The sequence below is a fragment of the Malurus melanocephalus genome, unplaced genomic scaffold, assembly GCF_030028575.1.
Source record: "Malurus melanocephalus ecotype Western Australia unplaced genomic scaffold, MMel_1.1 scaffold_7, whole genome shotgun sequence".
In the NCBI taxonomy this organism is placed as follows: domain Eukaryota; kingdom Metazoa; phylum Chordata; class Aves; order Passeriformes; family Maluridae; genus Malurus; species Malurus melanocephalus.
In genome coordinates this window covers 2,369,125-2,393,733 of record NW_026623239.1, presented here as the reverse complement: position 1 = coordinate 2,393,733, position 24,609 = coordinate 2,369,125, and the positions used below count along the sequence as shown (strand labels likewise).

The window sequence follows — 24,609 nt, the reverse complement described above, 5'->3', positions numbered from 1 at the left end:
CTCACCAAGGCTCCTGAAGCAGATCAAAGTAGATTTCCTGATAATCGGTAGTTAACAAGATCTGAAAGTAGGTGTGTTAGGTAACAGTATCAGCTGGCTTTTTGCTCTGAATTAGAAGGTGTTATATCCACTATTTAGGTATCAGTTCTGCCTGCCCAGACTGAGGTTCTGCTGACACAGATGTCACCCTGAGTGATGACCTAAGTCTACACAGCTCTCCATTTCCTTTAGGAGTGGTAAGGGAGGACCAGCCTCTAGACCTGAGCATTGCAATCCGTCATCTCTCACAAACTGGAAGACAAAGGAGATCATTTCCTCCTCTGTTTTATGCAGATGAGAAGYAGTGCTTCAGTTGTCTGAAGCTGATAGTTATGGCCAACAGAAAGAATTCTCTTGAGWGCCCTCAACCAGCAACTGGAACAAAAGCCGGAATCCTGTGGCTTTGACACAGAGTAGAAGTGACATTCTCTAACAGGCTCAATATGACTATAAACTGTATTCTGTGATGTGTGGAACACTGAAATAATCCTACCCAAAAGTCTCAAGACCCTCTGAGTTGTTTCACCTTATGTGTGATATCCCGTATACAATAGTTGTGAGTAACACACAGCTGAGAAGTAAAAGCTGGATTCAAATATAGATGTATGTAATATCACTTTCTATCACAATGACTAAATGTTCATGCACAGAACTGAGTCATCTTTTCTCTGGCTTATATTTAGCCCTAAGATGCATTTCCTTGTAGGGCTGCTGTTTGAAAGGCAAAGTAGACAGGCAGTTGGATTCTGGATTCTGGCCTCCACAAACCCCAACCACACCCCTGCTACAGCCCACGTTCCAAAGTGACGCTTGGGTTTCTCTGAGCTTTGTGAACCTGATGATGCAATTTGCCTGTCTTGTCTTTCTTTTTTGACAGACAATTTAATTACATTCAGCATGAAGAATAAAAGAAAAAGAAACTCAAAACTTCATTCACAGTTCTTGCTGGGTCAAAAATTAAGCTGGAAGGAATTATTAGGAAGGAAAAGCAACATATTAACTTCTTAAAATTGAAAAAAATACAAAGCAAATGAATGCATGACTATTTCTGACTCTCTGCTGCAGTGGTGTGACTAGGAGTAGCTGTGTTTTGGGGAGGAAATGTGCTGTAAGTTAGGTCAGTATTACACTGGATAGGAAGACCTCTAAAAATCCCTAAAATCTTCTGGACTTAGAATGCCAGACTCAGTCCAGGCTAGGTGAACAGGGGGAAARTATAAAGGAGAGGTGTTAGAGGACTAAGGGCTTTCAGAAGCAGATGATGGGGAAATCTTCACACAGGTGTCAACTGGGTAGTTGACGCAGTGGTATTAGAATTCCCATTGCTGTGGGATGATCCAAGGGACCTGAATTATAAAGTTTTGTTGAGGAGACAGATAGAGCTGGATGTCTCATGTGTATTTTGCAGATTCCATGTAGTATGGGATTTAATGTGAGCTTCTTCAGACAACTAAGGACAGTCTTACCGTTCTTTCGTCTGTGAAACTCTGGCTACAGTAGAATCAGGAATATCAAATCATATCCAAGAAGCTAGCTCAGTTGTATAGATAGTGACTATTGATACTCATTCTTTTTTCTTTACAGCTGGCCTACATAGGCTACTTGATGCTGTTCAACTACATTGTATTGGTGAAGATGGATCGCTGGCCATCTATTCAGGAGTGGATTGTCATCTCRTACATTTTCACTCTGGGCATAGAGAAGATGAGAGAGGTAAAGTCACCCTAACCAGGAAAGACAAAATTAAAAAGGAATATGCATGGGTTTTGGTTGTTTTTTTTTCCATTTTAATATCTGTTTTTATTGTTTTGCTCTGGCTACATTTTTATGAGTGAGCTTATCATAAAATTGCCTCTTTCTTTTTTCAGAAAGGCAGATGGATTGTTTAAAAAAGAGCAGAGAAAAGATCTATCATCTTTAATTTTAAAATGAACAATTCCTTTTTCTCTTTTTCCCTTTCTCTCTTTTTCTCTTTTTCTTTCTTTTTCTTTCTCTCCTTCCCTCCCTTTCCCACTTTCCCTACCTCCTTTCCTCCCTTCCTCCCGTTCTCSTGCACTTCCACACTTCCAMACTTCCTTCTGCACTTCCTTCTTCTCCCACAAAATTTCTGAGTTCAAATTTCAGTGTGAAGCTCATTTAATAGCATTCACAAGTATGGGGTGATCTTCTGACAGGTCTTGAAGGTCAGTTAAATTCCTTGAAAGGTGGCGCTTGAAAATTTTTGTTAATTTGTCAAGCAACAGTGTGCATCTCCCTAGAGATGCAAAAGCAGGAACACAAAGCAGAGACAGAGCTACATTTAGGGCAGCACTCAGTCCATAACGTGAGCCAAGTGGTAGCCCTGCCYCTCATGGTCTGTCCCACTTGCAGCTGATGCTGTGCCCTTCCATTTAACCCAACGTGCATTTATTCCACAGTGACACCAGCGGCCCCATTCAGMCCTAATGTGAGGGAATGAGAGTCCCTATTGACCTCAGCTGAAAGAGCACATTTGTACCCCTGGGCTGAATCTGTTACCAGTTGTGTTTGTACTTTCTGAAGCCAGGGCTCTGGAGGACTAGACTAAAAACTGGTTTGCAACACTTAGGCTTCAAAGATAGATTTCTGACACTGTATGGTAAATGCTGCATTATAAATAAAAACAGCAGTGGAAAAAGCACTGCTTTTTTGGCCTATGAGTATGTATCATTAACCAAAAGAGAAAGGAGAACAGTGKCAGTAGCCACACGAGGACTCTGTGACACCAATGGAGGCAGTGCACTGTTCAGCAGRTGGGAGGCTGCACACAGGGGTTGTGTGTGCAGGGTTTTATGATCATTTACCCCAAATTGTCCTTCCCACAGAAGTTTCTAAAGAACATTTGTCACAAATGATTTCTAAGCAGATGCTGGAATTGTTCACAGATGAGCCTAAAATTTATTCTGAAAACTAATTAAGAGAATGACATTCATCTTTTTAAAGGAGCTATATGAGCTTGCTCAAGTGTTCTTGGGCTAAATTTAGACAATTCAGACCAACAGTTAATAACAATATCATTATTAACTCATGATAAGATAAGACTTACTCATGGAGGTCACTTGAAGAATAGTTTTAAGAGTAATTCGGAAAAGCAATCAAGTTTCGCAAATTATCGTGCAAAGAGAATGACAATAAATTCATAGGATGACGCTATTTATTTTTGTGAACTATATTCTTGGCTGTGGAACTTAATTTCCAAAATCAGGCCCAGGTAGTATCTAGTATCTCTTTGGATTAAATTTCTTTGGATTTTATGGATTAAAATCCATAAAGATGCAGATCTTTATGGTTATTAAGTTTTTCTTGGTCATCTGGTACACAATTTAAAATAATTTTCTTTAAATCTGCATCTTTAAATGTGAATTTTCTGATTACAAAACCTTTCTATATCTTTCCCTCAGTTCCAGGACTCTAAGTAGGGTTAATAGATTTGAGAGACAGAAATACATATATATATATATATTTCTTCAGATTTCATGAGGATTTTAGACTGAGTCATCACTTGTCCTTGAAAGTATCTTGCACATAGATACAAGCTAAGAATTGTTGAAGGGGAAGATTTCTGAGAAAAAAAACACAAAATACCTGAGATGYTTGTATGATAGGAGTCTATCAGCTTTGCTTTTGGTCTGTGTGGCACATATCTATCTGTTCCCTGCAGATTTCTTCAAGTTTAAATTAAGACAGCTCAGCTCCTTTCTTCTCCATTTCCTCTGTCCTTCAGATCCTCATGTCAGAGCCTGGGAAGCTGCTGCAAAAAGTCAAAGTTTGGCTGCAGGAGTACTGGAATGTCACCGACCTAATAGCTATCCTGCTGTTCTCTGTTGGGATGGTTCTCCGTCTGCAAGACCTGCCGCTCCGGAGCGATGGGCGCGTCATCTACTGCGTCAACATCATCTACTGGTACATCCGGCTGCTGGACATCTTCGGCGTCAACAAGTACCTGGGGCCCTACGTCATGATGATTGGGAAAATGGTGAGAGAACCTCGTGTGCTCCTTCCCTGTTTGATAGCATGCTCTTGGTTCAGTATACTTAACCCATGATATTGCTGCAGATTTACCTGTGGTTTTTTTACTCATTAGAGTTTTCATGTAAGCTAGAAATCAGTCTCTCATTGAATCAATACCTYCTTCTTCCTTTTCTGATAGATGATGTATTGTTTGTCTTTCTCTGAGATTGCTCTTCAACAGCAAAGCCACTCTACACTCCTCTATCCCTCATTTGTTAAATGCCAAGGAGGTTTCATAATTATAAAGGAAAGTGGTTTGTTAAGGTTAAAGAAAAAAACCATTCAGTGTTTAGAACTCTGAAACTCTCAATGTGTTATAATAATCAGGGTGAGTTCAAAATTGTGATGGTTATGATTAAGACTGACCCCTCTATGGTTTGATCCATATTCACATGCTCTTCCATTTTTGAAGTTCAGATGTGTCCTTGTGAGATGAGAAATCTATTTATATAAATGCAACTTCTGTGCCCTGGCCACATCAATTTTACACACTGTAGCAGGAACAGGAATAATTTGTATAATAGCAAATGTATCCAGGAGGAATCAAGAGACATTTACTTCCACCTGCATAACTTTTGACATTTTGAATKTTAGTTTTTATATTTCAATAGAAATGTTGCAGTTAAGCGGCATTTTGCTCRTTTGAAAGAAAATGGCTGAGTTTAMAGATGCACATGCACACATCCCTGATACTTGGATACCTGCACATGTAGCTGATACATGTAGTCAAGTTTCACATGCAGTTATCCTACTTTTGTTGTGTATATCATGTGTTTCATGCATTTTTGAGTTTAAGATTTGGGGTTTTCTAAAGAGAATAAAATCCCTTGAAGCTGGCTTTCATTTAAAGAAAGTAAACTGAATATTAACTCTTCTAAATGGAATACTACTGCTGTCTGATTGCTGTGTGGACAAAGAAGTACAAACAGGCTGTCTTATTTGTCCTACAATGGTCCTTAAAGAAAAGATTTAGCCATCCTCACCATCTTAARAAGAGGGGACATTTATGAGTGCATGGACTACAATATCTCTGTGATATTACATTAGTCACAGCAAGCTCAGTGAGCAAGTGTAAAACTGAAAAGTAAAACATACGTCCTGTTACACTTACACTCCCTACCCAAAAGGTAAACAGAGAACCATTGTCTTATCCCCTCAACTCACAAGTTTACAACTGCAAGCCCACAGGAGTGGGTTTGACAAAGAAAGAACAGATTAGTGAAAAAAAAAAAAAAAAAAAAAAAGGAAAGAGGGAGAAAGAGATGGAGGGAAAATATTTTAAAAAGTGATTGCTGAGTTGGTACATTGTGCAAAAAGGATTTTGAAGTGTCCTTCCTTCAAGAAAGCCTCTAGGGTCAATACACAAAGGAAGTGGTTGAAATTAAYAGAATTTTCATTCCTTTGTCACTTTCACATGTGTACAACAAATCCAACTCCACTTTMTGTGGAAAACAAATGCAGGAAAATCTCTGTAGGCTCAGCACCTGCAGTGAAGGGTGTTGAATTTAGCTACCAAATTGTTATAAAGCTCTGGGAAACTCTTAAAGGAGGCAAATTCTTCTATTTTGTGCCTTCCTGTTACCGTGGTTTTAATAGTTTGTGTGACTTTCCATGCACTTTCAGCAACTCTGAGACATCCCCTTTGSCCACATATGCAGTGCACAACCAGTTTGAGTCACACAGATCAGCCTCTCTCATCAGTTTTCTGACCAGCTCACTCTTTTGTGCAATATCCTGCTCATGCACTCCCTGGGAGCTGCACCTGCTTGCTCCAGGCTGCTCCATGGGCTTTCTTGTGTATTTTTGTTTAAATCACATGTCCATCTACCTCCTTGCATTCTGTCTTCGAAATGGTGTTGAAAGTTCAACTCAGCACTATGAGGAACATCAAGCTGGTTATTAGTGTTTCTACAGAGTAAGCACATCAGAGCTGCTGAGATCCTCAACAGACCATTTTTAATGCCTGAGACTCTCTTCTTGATCTTYTGTTGTAAATTTCAGACTCAGGAGGAAAAGGATGACTTTTTCTCTCTTCCCAATGTTGAGAAATTTTCTCTTCACCTGCCTCTACACTGCAGTCAACAAAATAGCTGTAGTAAGTTTTACCTCTGGCCACTCTGAACAAATATGCAAGTGAAATTAAACAAGCAGTGGGAATGGGGTTGATCTGGTTTAAAAGCAATAGGCTAAAACAAAGATGAAGATACAAGGAGGAAACTGAATGGCCAAGGTTATTATTATCTACTGATCAGTAACAGAATATGCTTGTGCTTTTCTGATCTCTGCACAGTGATAGATTTGATTCCCTTCTATTCAGGAATGAAATGAAATCACTTTGGAGTGTCAAGAGAGTCAGAGGTATATCAGTTCCTTTAATGTGCGGAAATATCTGCATTTTCTTGGTCTTTTTTCAAATACAGAAGTAGAAATAGAGCCAACTTCTTTGTAAAATTGCACCCCAAAAAATTGTGGTTTATCACTTCTTTGAACAGGTAACTGATGAGTTCATCAGAATGATTGAAATGGCCATTGCTTTGTTAAAATATAGCAATTGTAATTTGAAACCACAGGCTAAAGGACCTGATAGAATGCTCATTAAAGTCAGTGGAAACTTGCCCATGTATTTCACTGTATTTCAGACAAGATACTGACAGTTTAGAAGATATCCAGCTGAAGGAGGGAAAAGCTAATATGCATCTTGAATAGAGAACAGCACTGAAAATTTAATTTCTTTCAACATGAGGTCAAACCCGTGGGATTCCTGATCAAAAATGCTTGAAACATTTAAGGCATCCTCTTAAATTGCCACAAAATACTCATTAAGTTTGCTCATTTGCATGACATTTTAAAACAGATATTACATTACATCATATCATGTTATATATTGTGTTCTGAAACAAAGTTTGACCAGACAAAGGAGGAATCAGGTTTCACCTCCAGGTTTGTTCATTAAAAGCTTTCCTGTTTTAGGATGCTTTCTGAAGTACAATGGARTTCCTCTTCTTGAAGGAATATTTTCTTGAGAAATTAATGCCCTGAATTAAATAGGAATGCTGATGATTGGCTTCACTGGGTTTTAATTATTTAAAGCATTTCTTTTCCTCTCTCATGTCCCCAAGGCTTTTTTCTTTCTTTCCTGCATTTTTTATGGACTTCAAGGTTTTTGTTTTCTCCTGCTGTTTTCTCACTTGTCTTCAGCTCCTTCTGTCCATCTTCCTGATTCTCTCTCATCTGACCCCTGCTCTGCTGCTGCCTTTCCCCTCCAGCCTCTCTCTCTAAACATGAGCATACCTCTTTCTCTTTGCTTCCCTGTAACACTCTTTTCCCAGGGTTGCTTTGACCTCAGGTTGCTTTAAAATAGAAGAACCCCTGCAGCAGTGCCAGATCCATCTGCTGCAAGTAGGTCCCTCTACCAGCAGCTCTTGYCATGAGCAGCGTGCCCTTGGGCTGCAGCAGGTCCCCTACGGAGCCATGAGGCCACCAGCTCAGGTKCAGGCTGGTTTCATGCCTCTCTTGTAAGGAAGGCTGAATTCAGCTGAGCCAGAAAATACCCAGACATGGGAGGGAATAAAACTCATAAGGTTTAGAGGATTTTTAAGTTGAGTTTTGGCTAGAGACAAAAGTTATGTCCAGAACTGAGGAAAACAGCTCAATTGTAACCAATCTGAAGACCTGGCAAGTAAGTAAAAGTTTTGAAGAGATCTTACCAGGGACTTTACAGGACTCCCAAATTTTTTCACACTTTGGATTTTAAAGCATCTCTGCTGTGCCTGCCTGATGCCCATTGTTCTGCTCCCTGGAAGTTCTTCTCTGGAACACTGCTTCTTATAATCTTCAGTCAATATTCAGCAGCTTGTAGGACTGCTGTCCCACCTTGTTCAGAAACATTTTAAATGGGTGGGTGCTGTTTGCAAGCGCTAGTTAACCTTGGGCATATGCTAATGAAGCCCTCAACAGTGAAGAAGAACAGAATTCACTGTCTGTTATCTGATTGGATCTTTTTTTAATATTTTATTTGTCAGGTTTCCCCACCAAGCAGATTTTTAGCCCAGCCAGAATCTTCTTCAGCTTTCCTTTCTCACTGGTTGCCACYGTGGTGTCCCTTATGTTCCTGCTCTGCCACCCGTTCCTCCTTATGTTAGTTGCAGCTCCCTTTGCTCCAAGACAATGACTTCCAGTGAATAAAATTATCCATGTCAGTAGTCACCACTTGGTGCCTATAAACAATACATCATCTCACGACCCTTGCCCAGACCAGGCTGCTGATTCCAGTGAACCTATATGCTTGTTGAGGCAACTGGTGTGAGCAGATGGTACCTTGTATTTTCAAGCCTATTCATAACATTTGAATTGTTCTTAAAAGCAACACTGGGTAAAACCAAGGACACAGTACTATCACTTCACTTCTTTGAAAAAAAAGAATTTTTATGTGTAAAAGAGGATAGCTTTTCAGAACTTGTTTTTGAGAATTCTGTTTCTAGGATTCACAGACTTTTTTTTTACAGCACATAATAATAGGAATATTGACAAATAAGTTCCTCTGATTCTTGTCCTTTCTCTCTCTCTTTCTCTCCCTTTTCCTGTCATTWCATTCAGATGATAGACATGATGTACTTTGTCATCATCATGTTGGTGGTTCTGATGAGCTTTGGTGTGGCAAGACAGGCAATTCTCTTCCCCAATGAGGAGCCTTCGTGGAAGCTGGCGAAAAACATATTTTACATGCCTTATTGGATGATCTATGGGGAAGTGTTTGCAGACCAGATAGACCGTAAGCAAGTTTATAATTCTCATACTCCAAAGTCAGGTATCCAACTTTGATCAGATACCCTATTAGATCATGTGTGTTTGCTCAATAAATGGCTCCGGATAGAGGAACTGCTTCAACAAAGAGAATGGTTGCAAAAATATGTTGTCAGCTAATATTGGGGTGTCAGTTTCAGAACATGCTTCTGGTATCACTTTGCAATTGTTTAACTGGAAATCTTTAATRCTAAATTATTTTTCAAAAAAAGAATGTTATAAATTAGTCCTTTTTACCAGCTTGGTGAGAGGAATCCAGTTCCAGGTATCCAACATGACTTTGGAGGTRTACCTGGAACACAAGGTGGTATTCCTCATCCCTTGGTTTAATTTTAGATTTACATACTTATTACCTAACCTTATGTTGAGCATCATGTCCAATAATTGAGGGTGAGACTTTTCAGGTCYTGTATTCATGAGGATCTAATCTGAAGTGGTTTCCCTTCTCTGCTACCTACTCAATRACACCTTTGAGCTAAACCCTCTAATACAATTCCTAGGAGACACTAGATCCATTATTAGAATATTGCTGCATTTATTATAACAAGGCACGACTACTCACACCAATGCAAACAGGAAAAGAGCCAATGGTAAATTTATTATATACTCAGGATTCATGGGGTAGGTGATCAGAGAAATGCTGGATTTCTGTTTAAATTAAAACGTCTGGTGGCACTCATTGCATGACCACCAAATGAGAGCTGGTCATGAGAAATGATCAATAGATGACCAAAAACTGATGTTCATCATTCATTCCTCCGAACTATGTCTAAGTCTTGGCAGCATTTGGAAGTTAGTACCTTTTCCAGTGGCAGATGGCTTACGTTAAAGTTCTGTATAGGATATTTTGTTTTATTCTATGTACAATCTTAGGAAAGGGCACTATGTTTAAAATTTGTTTGTTGCTTGTTCAGTATTGACAGAGTTTGAATAAAAAAAAAAGACGTTGATTTTTTTTCTGAGCTAGTTATAAGTAGTAAATGTATCTATATCACCAGTAATGCCCCCAATTTAATATAATTTCAGACAGATAGATGCATATGTATCCCACGGCAGATATTTCAGCACTTTCACGTTCATTTCTTCTTCCTGGCTAGCACAGAATCATTATTGTGGATTCAGWTGAAACCTCCCTTTTTATCTTTATTTCCCCACTTGGTTTTCAGAAGCATCACGGCTTACAAGGACATAAACAAATACCAATGATGCCAAAACTTTTCGCTATATTTCATTTTTATCCCATTCCCTTATTTTTATAATTTTCCCTTTTATTTTAAAAAATCCATTAATTCCAAAGGCATCATARTTGGGGATATAAAACTTTGTCTTGTTCAGAAAGCATAGTGGAGGGATAAAGGTTTACATTATTAAACTATGGCTTTCTTCTACAAGCAGAATTCTGTCTGTCCCTCTAAAAGTGGCCATTTATTGATTTTGTACTAAGTAACTGCCATAGTGTAACAAATGTGGCAATTGGCTGAATAAAGTGTTCCTGGTTTTTTTGTTTTTTTTAAATGACAGGCTGATCACAGTTTAGAAGCTGTAAACCTGAGAATGAAGGATGGTATTTACATATGAAAACAAGGTGGCAGGTTGCACACCCTCACTTGAGGATTTGAGAATACTCTTGTGTGTCATTTTAAACATGCAAAAAAGATGCAGAGTAATTACTTCTGAAGCTTAGAGAAAGCAAAATTCATGGTGGCTTCAACTCCAGCTTTAAATACAGACATATTGTTTTTCTGCCTGTGTCAAGGAAACTCAGAGTTGCAGCAAAAGCAATAAAGTAAAAATGAAAAGCAGCACCTACTTCCTCCTTCCTGAGAGGCAGGTGATGCAGGGAATTAGTATCTGCCACTCTTTCAGCACAATATATGTTCCGTATGTCATGTTTGTCYGAGCTCAGTTTTGTCAGAAGTGTTATCTGTGGATTAGACTGGGAGCACGAGCAGTGGYTGGTGATGATGTTATGATCCAATGGATACCCAGAAGGTTTTACTAGTATATACACATTTTTTCACTATTTGAACATTTGCTGTTATTTGTATTTTTCATGTTGTTCTAAGCTAAATCAGCCACTGTGCTCATGTTAGAGTGCTACAGTGTTTGTACTTTCTCAAATAAGGTAAGCATATTTTGAAATTGTTCTGCTTCATCTAAACCAGAATTTAACTTTAGGCTTAGAACGCATTCCTTTTCAATCAGTGTTATTTTAACAAAACAAAAGGCTTGCTTTGTGATTTTGTTTATATTTTGGTGTTATATTGATACATTATTAGCAAGTTTGGGTTTCAGCAAAAGTTCTGATCATGGAAAGGCATATTGATTTGAGCCACTCTCCTGGAAATTATCCTGATATCTGAGAAATGCACAAAAACTGTGCTACTCAAACATTCTGATTTACTTTTTTTTTTAAATATTACCTATTTGATTTTTTTTTTTTTTTTGCTTTTGTTTGTGAAGCATGCCATTAAGGCTGACCACATGCAGTGTCTGGATCCACCTCATCAGCTGGCAGCCTGTTCATCCAGTGGGTCTACTCTATTTCTATTTCAACAGACTAGCAAATGCTTTGCTCTAAAACAGCGCATGTCATGTTTTAGAACATGCGCTTATATATTCATGTTTTTTACCCATGATTTCTTTATTCGTACTATTTTTTAAATGAAAAACATGTGGCAGTGTCCTGTTGACATGGGATCTCATCTTCARCTCAAAAGTGAGGACAGATTATATCCTCACTTTTGGGAATGTGAACACATTATTCAGTTGTAAAGGAGGGGAAAAAGGGAATAAATCTTTTAGCTCTCTGTTGAAGTTTTCAGGTAAATTTGACAAAACTAGCAAAACCCGTCTCTAGGTAGTTCCTCTCAGATTGATAATTCACAACATGACCACCRCTTTCTAAAAGTCTTGTCATGTTAAGCTGGTGCTTCATATAAAAAGATGTAGAATGAGACTGGCCAGCTTAAGTAATTCTTGGATGAAACTTGTGAGAAGTAAGAACCTCTGAATATACCTAAAATGGTGCTGGGGAGCAACCKCAAACAGGGACACAAGGAAGAGTGACTGCTGCTATCAGTGGAGGTGTCCTGAGTTCCTGTCACCCTTTCATTCCAGCTCCACGTGGGCTTGGAGAATGGGGAGCTAGAAAAGACAGTCCTCACTTTCACAGTGCCATCATAATGGTTTTCCTCCTGGTCTTTGAGCAGGAAATGAGTAGAGTATGATCTATAAACAGAGGAGGAGCAATTGCAATTTATGAGACTGTGTTTTTCCCACAGCTATATCCAGCTGTTCTGCTAACCCTTTTTAACTGGTCTGGCACTGACAGAAGGTTACACACACCTTCTTGTCTACTCTGGAAGTTTTAGCAATTGCATGAAACAGCCTTCGGTAGTACGAAAGGAAGGAATAGTCAAGCTACTTCATGGAAAAGTGCAGCCAGTCAAAATATCAGTCTGAGTGAAACAACAGTAATAACTGGAACAACCTTGGGCTATGGAGTTTTGACTTGGGTCTAGAAAATCCCAGTTAGCAACTCTTGGGATTCAGACAAAGGCTTAGACTGGAGAATTGAAAGCAGGCAGTAAGCTAATCAAATTTATGAATTATTTAAATGTCAGGGAATGAAAAATTGATATATTTCAGGAAAAGAATAATAATAACCGCTTGATAAATTAAAAAAAATTAGACTGATATCAATTATGTAGTTAAGTAAAGGTATATTATTATCCACTGATAGCTGGGGGAGGAAGGAGGATCTGAATCAGGGAGCTGGTGATGGCATGTGCAACTGTCTCGCTTTTTGGCTGTTTTTCCTAATCTGTCTGAGCCTTGTGCTCTCCACTGGGATCCATGGGGCAGCAGCCAGCCATGTGACATTAGTGAATGCCTTCCAGAAGTGGATTTCCCATAAACACTGTAAAATCTCTCCCTCAGTTCACCTCCCATTGGTGCTACTGCTGCCAGTTTTAGCCAGAAAAATTCATAACACAGTTCTTCCATGCAAAGCATTTTTTTTTTCACCTGATAAAACTATCCACCCCTCCAGAATACTATGCATGCAGAAGGATATAAGGAATACTGAAGAGGAAAGGTGAGTTTGCTTGGTAAAAAAACAACATAGGGAGTGGAAATAAATGGCAACTTGGGAAAAGGTGTCATCTGTACAAAATTAACATCAGAGCTCCTGTATTCAGGAGACAAAGCAACTGAACCTGCTTTTGGCCAATGTGGCTTTGGGCTTTTCAGTTTGGGAAGTTTATCAGATTTTCTTGGTGTCTCACGTGTCGGATTTCCATCTGGATTTTCTTTGCAGCTAACAATACTTCACGTGCCATCTGGTATCTGAAGATCAGTCTGAGTTGTGTTTGTTTCTTGTGTCTGCTTCTTTTTTGGAAAAACCTACCTAGTTCAAGAGAAAAAGGTGGGGCCTCCTTCTCTTTCAYGTGTATTGGAAGAATATCAAGAAACCAGAACACAGTTGTTTCAGAAGATGAGAGACAATTWTACACAGGTTTTAACTATTTGATGAACTTCAGAGACAAGTATAATTACTATGAAAAACTTTTTAAAAATTGTTTACATTTCTATAATCTGTTAGGTTTGTTTATTTTTTGTAATTCTTTTCAATTTTTTATTATAAAGGAAAATTATATGCTAAACTTTTTGTGATCTTACAGGTTACATGCTTTTCATGACTCGATAGGAGCTTCCTATGAGACCTGTCATTTGCATGGACCATTCTGAAATTAGAACAAACAGAGCAGCTTTGCACAAAATAGAATAAATCATACCTATGGCAATATTTTTAACATTGTTAGATGAAGGTGATAAGATTTTTGCACAGACCACAAACCATTTTGAAAGTCTCTGTGGGCTGGGTTGCAGCAGAATTCGCCTTTCTATACTCCTGATGTTAGTTTGGATTCTATTTGTTTGGCTGTTTTTTATGGGGAGAGAAGGAGAGTAGGAGGAGGAAGAAAGCACCAGAGTGAACAAGAAAAATACAGGAATTTACTACAAATTATTAAAATGCCAGCAGATTGAAGAGCCTTTTCAAAATCACTTTTAATGTGGCCTAGGGTAAGAAACAGCATGTAAGGTCAGGATGCTGTAGTTAAAGAAAGATTTTTGAAGTAATGAGACACTGTTCAACTCCCTGGATGTTTCCACTGATGAACAGAGCAATTACATGAAATTTGGAGTTCACAGATTTTCATGTTTGCTCCATCACTGAAGGAGTGAACAACTCCAGGAAGGTCACTTTAGGTTTTGTATTTTTTTCACACTTACCATCCTGGTAAGCTGGTAAAATTGCTTTGACATTTGAATCAAACATTTTAGAACACTTTCATATCTTTTGGGTTCATTGCAGGTCAAAATTAGAAGGTGCCTATATACTCATAAACAAGTGCATTAAAAAGTGCATTAAAAATAACCAGACTTCAATGGGGGGGAGGGATTTTTTTTTTTTTTTTAAATTTTCTTTGTTATTTGCTTGCACTTACTTGTTTCCATGTTACTTAGAATTGTGAACACAGGAAAACATTCCTCAATTTCTTTTGATTTCAAACAAATCAGGCTGTATTGTAGAAGTGGTATCCATTTTTATRTGAGAAGTTTCATCAAAGGCAGAAAGCAATTCAGTGACAGAGCTGTTCAATCAAGCACTTTTGTCTTTTCATTATTCCCACACCTGCTTTGATGGGCGCAGCTGGGGAGGAGTCATGACACAGATTCTCCTGAGCATCCTTTGCCAAGCTCTCCACCCAATGTGTGGCAAAAGTGAGCAGTGCCCATGTCATGACAGCAATTACAGCAGGGAAACTGATTCTTCCTGAGCTCTGCCTCTGCTTTAGGCCTGAAACCCACAGAGACCCGAGTCACTGTTGTTTGCTTTGCATCTGGCCTGGAAGGAGGAAGGGTTAGGTATGTAGCAGGTAACTTTAAGTGGAGTCAGGATGGAAAAATTAGCATAAAAGGAGATTTAAAGGGAACAAGAGATTCAAAAGGTGTGTGCTTCTATAGGTGTCAGGATGCAATGTTTGAAAGCTGAGTGAAGTTAATGCATGTAATTGAAATTAAAACTCCAGACATTTACTATTTTCTAAAGCCTAAGTTCAGGATATGAAGTCTGAACTTTATCCAATGGCCTGTACATATCAGAGTGGTTTTGTCTCTGTTACCTGGGATTGGCATAGTGTCATACCAAGAGAATTGGCCTCAGTGAAGCATTTCAGTAGAATTATGTATTCTGTATTTTTTCTTATGCAGCTGAAGATGTGACAATTAAGTGGTGGCTTAGTTCTCCATAAAGTAAGGCAAGAAATTAGTATTTCCGTGTTATTTAAAAATTGTACCCACAGTAGAATGTGAAAAAGAAAAACTTCTGCATAGCTTCAGGACAAGCTGAACCACAATGGGTGTAATAAACAGCCTGTGGGAAYATGTCTGCATAGGAAATTCAATTTGGCCGTCACTGGGTGGCATAAACCAACAGGGATTGCTCTGTTGTAAGCAAGTTGAGCTGGATAAATATTTTTTAGCTGATTTTTTTTTTTCCAGGTTAAATTCCATGGTCTTTAAGGGGGGGGGGGGGGGGAATGAATAATAGAATTGTAACCAGACTTGGAGCTGAGTTTTTGATCTCATTAATCTAAGGTTTGAAAAATGCTGTTCAAAATTTTCTCATTACTTGAAAAGGTATTATTTCCTCTGTTTTCAGCATAAAAAGGACAACTGGTTTAATCAGCTGGTAACAGTCATTATTTCATCACCGGTGAAATCATGTTGGGTTTTGGTACTGTGTTTTGTTGGCGTTTATTGGTCTGACTCAATATGTGAGCAAGTTAATGTTTCCACACAAACAGAGATGTAAAGTGTCACATTGAGTGCTGATAGCAAGAAGTATTGAATGGTCCAGCCTCTGCTGGGTGAAGGCTRAGGGCACAGAGCCCTGCACTCACAGCAGCTCACTGATGGCATTTGGAATGGCTAAATGAAACTGCTGCTCGKTGTGTGGAAAATTGGCACTGCCTTAAACTGTTCTGCAAAGTGATGCTATTGAGAAATCAAGAATTGCATGTTCTTGGCCTGTTCCAATAATAAAATGCATTTTTGTAAATAGGAAGGACTGGTGACACCGTGTGTCCAGACACCATGGAGCTGCTGGTAAAAGTAGTGTTGCTTGTGTTTGACTTTGTAATTCTTTTTTTCCATGAGTTGAATATTTTTTGAGAGGTCATGAAGTCAYGTGTCCCGTATGCCTACAATATTTGTTTGTGTAATAAGTTAGCGTCTATGTGTAGTGCCCAAAACAAAGTACCAAGATCACACATAYGTACTACCACAGCTGAATTTCAAGCTAAAAGAACCAAGCTCAAAAGGACTTTTTTTGAGAAGGTGCAATGGTTGGTTGAGGGTTGAAAAYAGGGATTTGTTGCCATGCAATGAAATTTTACATGTGGAATCAGCAAACTTTGTTTTCCATGTAGTCAGTAGAGAACCCCCATTGATACCAGTAGGAACTGAGCCAGTGTTGAGCACTTTGGAAATTCCTCACTTAAACTTCCTTTTGGTGGCAATGAGGGGAAGCTAGCTGTAGTGCTGTTCAAGACTTACTAAGGTGGTTTGTGTATGCAAGCTGCTGCTTTGTTTATTTTCTTGAAGAGCTSATTATGGAGATACACAGAATCACTAGGGCTGAGGCTAGAAAGACATAAACTGAACCCTGCTTGCAAATGCAGATTACCCATCACTGCACATGAAGGCATATTAAAAAACAAGCAGGGAAAATTAKTTCACCATGTTTTCTGTCCCCTTGCTACGGTTGTACAAAATTAATACCGAGAACATTTTGATTCCAACGTGTTTGCACAAGAAACAGGTGGTGTCTCTGCTGCMTACATGTCCCTTTACCTGGTACAGTAAAGACTTGATAATCTCCCCCACTGTTTCTAGGCTTGCAGTCAAGAGTCCTAATACCAGAAAGTCATTATGAGTATGTCCTAGAGCGGCTTGAGACAGTGCAGTGCACAGCAATAAATGTCTACTCTTTAATTTACTTTCATGGACTTATTTTTCCTTATTTATCACATCCCTTTCAATCAATTAAATAGATCAGGTTTTCACCATTAAAGAGATAATATGCAAGCTTTTTTGTGGGATTAAACATTTCAATAATTTCATTTGCACAGCCACTAATTACCACCAGAGTACTATGGTATTTTGTATTGTATGCAAACAGGCAGCTTACTCACACCAGGCATGTCTCCTGCAATTTCTGGAGGAAATATCTTGATACCCATACCACATAAAGCACAATAACAAGAACTACAGCCTGTAAAATCTGTGATAGCAAGCATAAACTTCTTAGGGGGAATGTCAGTGCCATTGTTAAATGGAAGATACTGCCTTGACAGGCAGGCCTTTATAAATGTTTAAGTATTTCTGCAAAAGTTACTGACAAAATAAGATTCATTCCCATTTTGCTTTTTTTTTTTTTTGTTTTTTTTTTGTTTTTAAATTTTGTTCCCAGCACCTTGTGGTCAAAATGAAACCAGAGAAGATGGCAAAATAATCCAGCTACCTCCCTGCAAGACAGGAGCATGGATCGTTCCTGCCATCATGGCCTGTTACCTCTTGGTAGCAAACATCCTGTTGGTGAATCTCCTCATTGCAGTTTTCAAGTGAGTGACACATTGCAAAGCACAGACTTGGGGAGGATGCTCGTTGTTCACAGCCTACAGAGACTGCTGAGCTGAAGGCTTTGGCTGAGTGACATTTTCTGAGGATGTAAGGGGGAGAGGGAAAGAGGCTTGCCTCCAGGAAACAAGAGAAAYGCCAAGTGTTTCACATTGTGCTCATTTCCAAGGACGGACACCTAATGCGAACCAGGACAGAGAAGCCAAAAAAAAAATGTTCAGCCATGGCATCATTCTCTCCGAATATGGAAAATGAGTAAAAATACTTTCCCGTCTCGATGGGTTGGGGTAGGACTCAGGGGTTGTACAGTACAGACCTACACAGTYGTTAGGTACTGGGAAAAGACTGATTACCACTGTGTTTCACCCARGCACAAACTTACTCTTTTGTTCTGCTTCCTGTTTTTGTGACAAGGGAACATTTGCCAGTATTAGTGAAATGTATGTAGTYATTATGCTGCCACGTCATCTTCAGCAGAGTACCCAAAACCATTTTCAGTCTGGTGTTTTTTTCCTCTTCTTGCCTTCTAGCAACACGTTCTTCGAAGTCAAATCTATATCGAACCAAGTGTGGAAGTTCCAAAGGTACCAGCTCATCATGACATTCCACGAAAGACCTGTTCTCCCACCGCCTCTGATCATTTTTAGCCACATGACGATGATATTTCAACACCTCTGCTGCAGATGGAGGAAGCATGAGAGTGACCCGGATGAGAGGGACTACGGATTGAGTAAGACTTGGATAATTCAGAGAGGGGACTTTCCAGTGCCTTTCACAATGTCTAGTGTTTGRCATGCGTGACGTCAAAGTCCAGCACCTTGATAACCTTCCCAGCAAAATAACAGCTATTACTTGCAAAAACCTTACCTGAATGAGTTAGCTTTACCTGATTTTCCCAACCCTTCATTTTCTTTGGAATGTTAAGGAGGCTGTGTTTCTCTGGAACTTTTTTGGAGTTGTTGCCCACTTTGCTCCTTCAAAGCAAAGTGTTTGGTTTTGCTGTTACTAGAGGTCAGTTATTGCTGGAATTCTTGTCACTCTGTCACCCCTCCAGCTTTATTTTTGAAAATACAGAGAGAGAATTCCTACTTTGTGAGCAAACAGCACATTCATGCCCTGAGCACACTTTTTGCCTAGATAAGCTGAAAGATGGTGAAAAGCMATTTTGTATACACATTCTCTCCTTGACTCTGACTTTCACTGGAGGAATAGTTTCTCAACATGCTTTAAATGAAGTCCCATCACCATGATGGAAAAAAATACATTCATGTTTGCTCAGCATTTGCCTGYTTAAGTGCTTGTATCTCCAGAACCACATATAACTAAAGCCACTAATTTGGTAATTAGCAGCATCTATCTGCTTTCAAATCAAAATGCCATGTAAATGTGAAGCTTGCTTTTGTGCACTCTAGTCCATAATTTCACAAATAAGAATTTAGTTAGTTCCACATGTAAATATTAGCCAAATTCCTCTTTCTCTTTTTTTTTCCACAGAACTTTTCATAACTGAGGATGAATTGAAAAAGGTCCATGACTTTGAAGAGCAGTGCATAGAAGAGTATTTCAGAGAAAAGGACGACAGATTCAACTCCTCCAATGATGAAAGAATCCGTGTCACTTCAGAAAGGTGCACTTTTTTGTTTGTTCTCATAAGTTGATCTGGAAATGTGTTTAGCATGATACCAGGTTCAAAATAAACAGAAAATAGGTAATCTTTCTTTCATTCGGTAAGTAGTGTAATAGAACAAATTTTTGAAAGCTGGTGAGGTCTAAAAGAAGGTGACCATGTTGGCTAAAAGGCTACATGARTTCAAACAAGATTAGATGAGCTTAMAGAAGAGAAATCCAGTCAGGACTGCTAAATACATAGAGAGTCTATTGAGCACATCAAGTTCCTGAGTACAAGATATTTAGAGACTGGAGAATACACAAGAGAAAGAACTACATATACCTCAAAATAAGATACTGCTGAATTGATCTGTGGTCCAGCTGAGTACCTTTTTTTTCTTGATAATCCAGTGGCCATAGAACTGACCTGAAAATCATAGGTGGAGGCTCAAACCTCTGAGCATAGCTTTTCTTTTGGTGGCCAAGGAAGGAAGAGATATGTTTGAAGATCTATAAATAAGAAGTAATCTAGCTGGGTCCTCCCCTGCACCATGCAAGTGCTGTAAGTCCTTGAAAATGAATGCCTAACAGTCTGCCTTTTCATTCTGTACTGGCCCTGTTTTATAAGAAAGGAGCCCTCATCTCTTTTTTAAAATGAAAAGCTTAAAGCACCTTGTTTCAGCATAAAGCTCATGAATATGAATCCCAGATGAAGAAAAGCACCTGASCCTCTCAGAGAAACAGCTGTTTAAAAATCCATTTACCTTAGCCAATAGTTTAATGTGGAGACTAGTGTGCCCCAGCTCTGTAAAAGTGGCCCAGAGAGTGACCCTGTGGGGTACAGAGGCCACTTYCAGGCCCAAATATTCTAATAGAGCTTTCAGCAATGAAATCCCAGCTGAATGCAGTTCTTATCTCATAATAGGTCTGAAGAATACTTAAAAGATGCTTGAGGAATCAGGGCTATCTGAATATTGTATGTAAGACATTTTAAAAACTGAATGCCCGCTCTTAAATCTAAAACACTTGTCTTGTTTCTGGCCAGGACAGGGTTAGGTTTTGCAGTCACTGAAAGGGTGTTATGCACAGGACCCTGAGGCTGTTTGATAGCCCCTCCTGTCATTGCTGGGGGCAGAGGAATGGGACTCTTGCATCTGAGGAGGAGGGATTCCTTTTGGTGTAGAAAACATGGCAGATGGAACAGTCTGGTATTGTTTATTGTCAGAGCCTTTTCACTGTAAATAATTTCTTCTTCCACTTTTTTTTTGTTAATTTTGTTGCTGTTATCTCATTGCTGTTTCCAGTAAGTTGCTCCTATCTCAACCTGTGATTGCTGCCTTTTGTGTTTCCAGTTGGAATGGGGGATGGGAACAGGCAGCATGGTTTCTAAATTGGAGACTATCATTCCTAAACCATGACAACACTAAAATTATTTTTTGTAACCTGTGGAACATTCCAATGTATAAAATYCAGATTGGCACTTAAGTGTTTCATTATAGAGTTACTTAGCCTCAGATTTTGGCAACAGTTTGAATTTAAGAAATCACTTTGTCCTGCAAGTTCTCATGATGATAAATCAGATAGATTTATATTAAAATTAATGACTTTTTAAACAGACAAAAGATAACAGATGAAATATCTTAATCAGAATTAGCTACTCCACAGCATATAACTAAAATCTGCTAGTAGATTACAGCATAAAACAGTGCACTATATCATGGTACCTGTATTAAAGCTAGCGAAAAAGAATAGTATTGATTAGGAGAGGAGTGTAACTTACCACCAAAATCACCATAATGGACACCGATTCCTTCATTTAATCCCTGGGGAGTAACTACAAAGTAGTCTCCTACTCACAAAAGAAACTCCACACATTTCCAGGAAAATGTAGACAAGATTTCTGTTTTGTGAAGGTTTTATGTGCCTTTTACAGTCATAAAGTGAGTGGCTGTCAGTCAGAAATTCAGCTTATCTTGCCAGATCTGCCTTCAGCAGTAAGATTTTTATTGGCAGTTGGGAGATGCCAGACCAGTGTTGACCCCACGGCGCCAAAATTACTCACGACAAGACAGCTTGTCCTGCTCGAGTTATGTGATCGGTTAACAAACAGATACGCTCTGTAGGGGTTGAGATGCTCTGCTACAGCAGCTCACCAGCTAGGATCTCACACAAGCATGTGGAAGTAGCATCAGGTTACTGATACGTATCAAAGGAAGTTATGGACTAAGTGGAAAAATAAAAAGCAGTACAAAGCTGAAAGGTGTTCCCCTTGAAGTGTTTTTCAAAGCATGCGTGGTGAATCTCCTGGAGACCTGTGAGGAAAGCAAAGTTGGACAAATCCACCTCATTGCAGCAGGAGAATCACAACCTTTCCTGAATAATCTTCCTTTCCATCACTGTATTATATCCAGCATGGAGATGTGTGTAATATGATCAAAAAAGTCTGCACTGGTTTTCTTGATCTGGCATGAAGCCACTGAAACATTTGTCCCTATGGACAGGTCTCAACTCTTTCATACCTATGCAAAGCCTCTTGCTGATTTCAAACAAGCAGGGTCACATCATAAGAGTATTTGAAAAGCAGATAAACTGGTTAGTGCAGACATTATGATGTCATCTTTGGTGCTCTGTGGTATCCATTAGTACAGCACTTTATAATCTGCAGTGCAATTACACTTAGAACATCCGTGTGGATGATGACAGAGCCATTACCTTGATTTCAGAGCTGCCAGGCTGGAGTGCGCAGAAATAGCTTTGTGTTGGTGAAAGGGACTGACCCTACCAGCTCCACCCACACATGAAAAATGACATCAGGGAAGGTCTGCGACTCTCGTGGCATCTCTCTGTGGTCATAAAGAGTTAAGTGGTTTTAGGCTCCAGTGGGAATGCAGCCATGACAACCCAGCTTTCTTAGCCTGCAAAAACCGCTGCACCTGGGAAAACTGTCTGGCTGCTTGCATCAGCACTGCTTTACCAAAAGATGTCAGGCAAAGGACCCTGTTACAGCCTTGGGAACAGCTGTCCATGTTTTATTTAAATAAAACCATTCGCAATCACTTGTCACAAGCTCAGTGCTGTCTGTGACTTTAATGTCAACGGTCYTTGTGGCTGTTGAAAAAGATTTTAAAATATGAATGATGCCTTAGAAGTGGAYGTAAGTCCGCAGAGAGAGTTGTGAACCTAATTCTAGCATTGRATTGAGAGATCTACTCCTGGAAAGAGTGTCTTAGTCCCATTAAAGAGTAATTTTAATTAAATTATTGATAAGTTGATGTGCAAAGATTGAAAATAAATAAAAGTAAATGAATGCCAACAATAGTCGTCATCTCCCAAACCATAATTAAAGTAATATAAAGTAATATAAAATCTTTTCCAGGTTCTGAGTTCTGACATCATTACTGATACTTTCCGCATAATGTTTCACTATTAGAAATTTTTGGGCTTCAACAGCACATATTGATGCTTTTTACATGTAGCTTCTTTTCTCATTCTGTTAGGATGGCTTGGCACCTTCTAATACTTTCAATAAATCTCGCTGGAAGGAAAAGTACAGGTGCAAAGCAGGCATCATACATGGATATTGTGAGATTTGATAAAAGGTTTATACTCACTCCTCAATACATATGGAGAAAAAAATCCAAAGTAAAACTTGAGCATACTTTTTTTTAAATAGTGTTTTAATTCAAAACTGTTCCTAAAGGAAATACAAGTCTGGCTGTCTATTCACTGAGTGCAAGAATATTTTCCTCAGAATATGGGTAAATAGCAAAATTCACTTATTAAAACATTTTAAGRACCAGATTATGGCTGTATTTCTCCAGACCATATCCTCCTATGTTCACAGTGTTTGGGAGATGTGATTTTATCATATTTGTGATAGGTTCACTCCCAGAACATKGTGGTGTTGTCTATGATGAGTAATTACAGAACTAAACTTCAAATTAATGCAAGAGAATATCACTAAAAGAACGAATATTTGTTAAACATTCTGGGAGTAGCCATATGCAATCTTTGGGGCTGGAGGAGATCATCATCTTCCAAGCTTTTGTGAATAAAATTATATAGTCAGAGCTCATGAAGTGTGAACGCACATATGTATTTTTTAGTTATCTATGCACGTCTCTGGTTACCCCTGGTTTCCAAACCCAGGCTGCTCTGTCCTTATCTTGTTACGTTTCTCTATAAATTTTCCACTACTACCAATGCAATCACATTTGTCATCAGTTCCATAGCAACCAGCAGACCACGTAACTCACAAGTCTCTCTTCGCCTTGTCTGACGCTCTGTGCCACTGGCAGGAGCTGCTGGATCTTACTCAGGGAAGGCAGAACAAATACACAAACATGCACCAGTGAGGTATTATTCTAGATTCTCCTTGGGATGCATTATTTGTGTTCAGTAGCATTGCATGGCCTTCACATGAATGCAGGATGCAAAACTTATCTCATTATGGACAGCCCTACTCATATACCATCTGGCCACGCTTTTATCAAAAATTATCACACTCGTATACAGCTGTCAAAGCAGGAAAGAAAAAGCAAACCAACAACAACAACAACACACCAAGACCGTAACCAGATTATTCAGTTAGCTCCAAAGAAYGCTATAAATTCATTCCAGTACTTGGTAAACTGTTGCTGGAGTGAAAGGGTTTTTTTTTCGGATCTAATCTGAGCTGTAATTCTCCAGTAAACTCCAGGTTTCTCTATTTTTTCTTTATGGCTGACAGCCCTAAAATGGTAATGTTTTATCTGTTCATCATCTGGAGCGGTTGTTATAGAATTTGAATGTGGGGTGAAGGACTCAATTATTGGCTGATAAATATTTCAAAAGTAAAATTGCTTTTATAAAATAGCAGTTTAGGTAAGAAATAACATGAGTGAAAATTCAACAGCCTCCCATATAAACGACTCTTACTATGGAATTTCATCCTGTGCTTGCTATAACAATAATCAGCTTTGTTGGACAGGTTGGTAGAAGTAGAAACACACTGGTGCCTAAATGAGAATGAGTAGAATGAGATTCCTTCATTTCTTAACAGTGATTATTTGATCATTCATCTACAGAAGTTTGGTGATAGCAATAGGTACTGCTGCACATTTCATTTGTTGTGCTTGTGCTCCCAAAACTCAAAGACTTCAACAGGAAAAGCCTGCTGTAGGGAGCCGAGTCACAGTCCTCCCTGCCCTCTCCTCTCCTGTGCAGGCAAGGCTCTGTTGCTCATCCCCACAAGTTACTCAGACTTCAGTGTTTTACCAGCAAAAGTCCTGAGCATTAGGTAACAGGAAATTAATCCTGTCCAATATTTATTCTTTGCTAAAATCTTTCCTTCTGTGCCAATAGCAGTGTTTATGGCATTTTCAGTTCCAAATCACTTGTCCTGTTAAAAAAAAAAAAAAAAAAAAAAAAAAAAAAAAAACC

At 38.9% G+C, this 24,609-nt stretch overlaps 1 protein-coding gene across 1 annotated transcript in view; it reads left to right on the top strand.

Annotated features, from left to right (window-relative positions):
• Positions 1-24,609, top strand: part of TRPM3 (transient receptor potential cation channel subfamily M member 3) — a 252,210-nt gene that overhangs the window by 219,068 nt on the left and 8,533 nt on the right. Inside the window, exons 19-24 of the mRNA XM_057372497.1 lie at positions 1,624-1,752; positions 3,782-4,033; positions 8,665-8,839; positions 17,414-17,564; positions 18,111-18,310; positions 19,075-19,207. Of these exons, the coding sequence (XP_057228480.1) occupies positions 1,624-1,752; positions 3,782-4,033; positions 8,665-8,839; positions 17,414-17,564; positions 18,111-18,310; positions 19,075-19,207 (1,040 nt within the window). The remainder of the gene's footprint in view (positions 1-1,623; positions 1,753-3,781; positions 4,034-8,664; positions 8,840-17,413; positions 17,565-18,110; positions 18,311-19,074; positions 19,208-24,609) is intronic.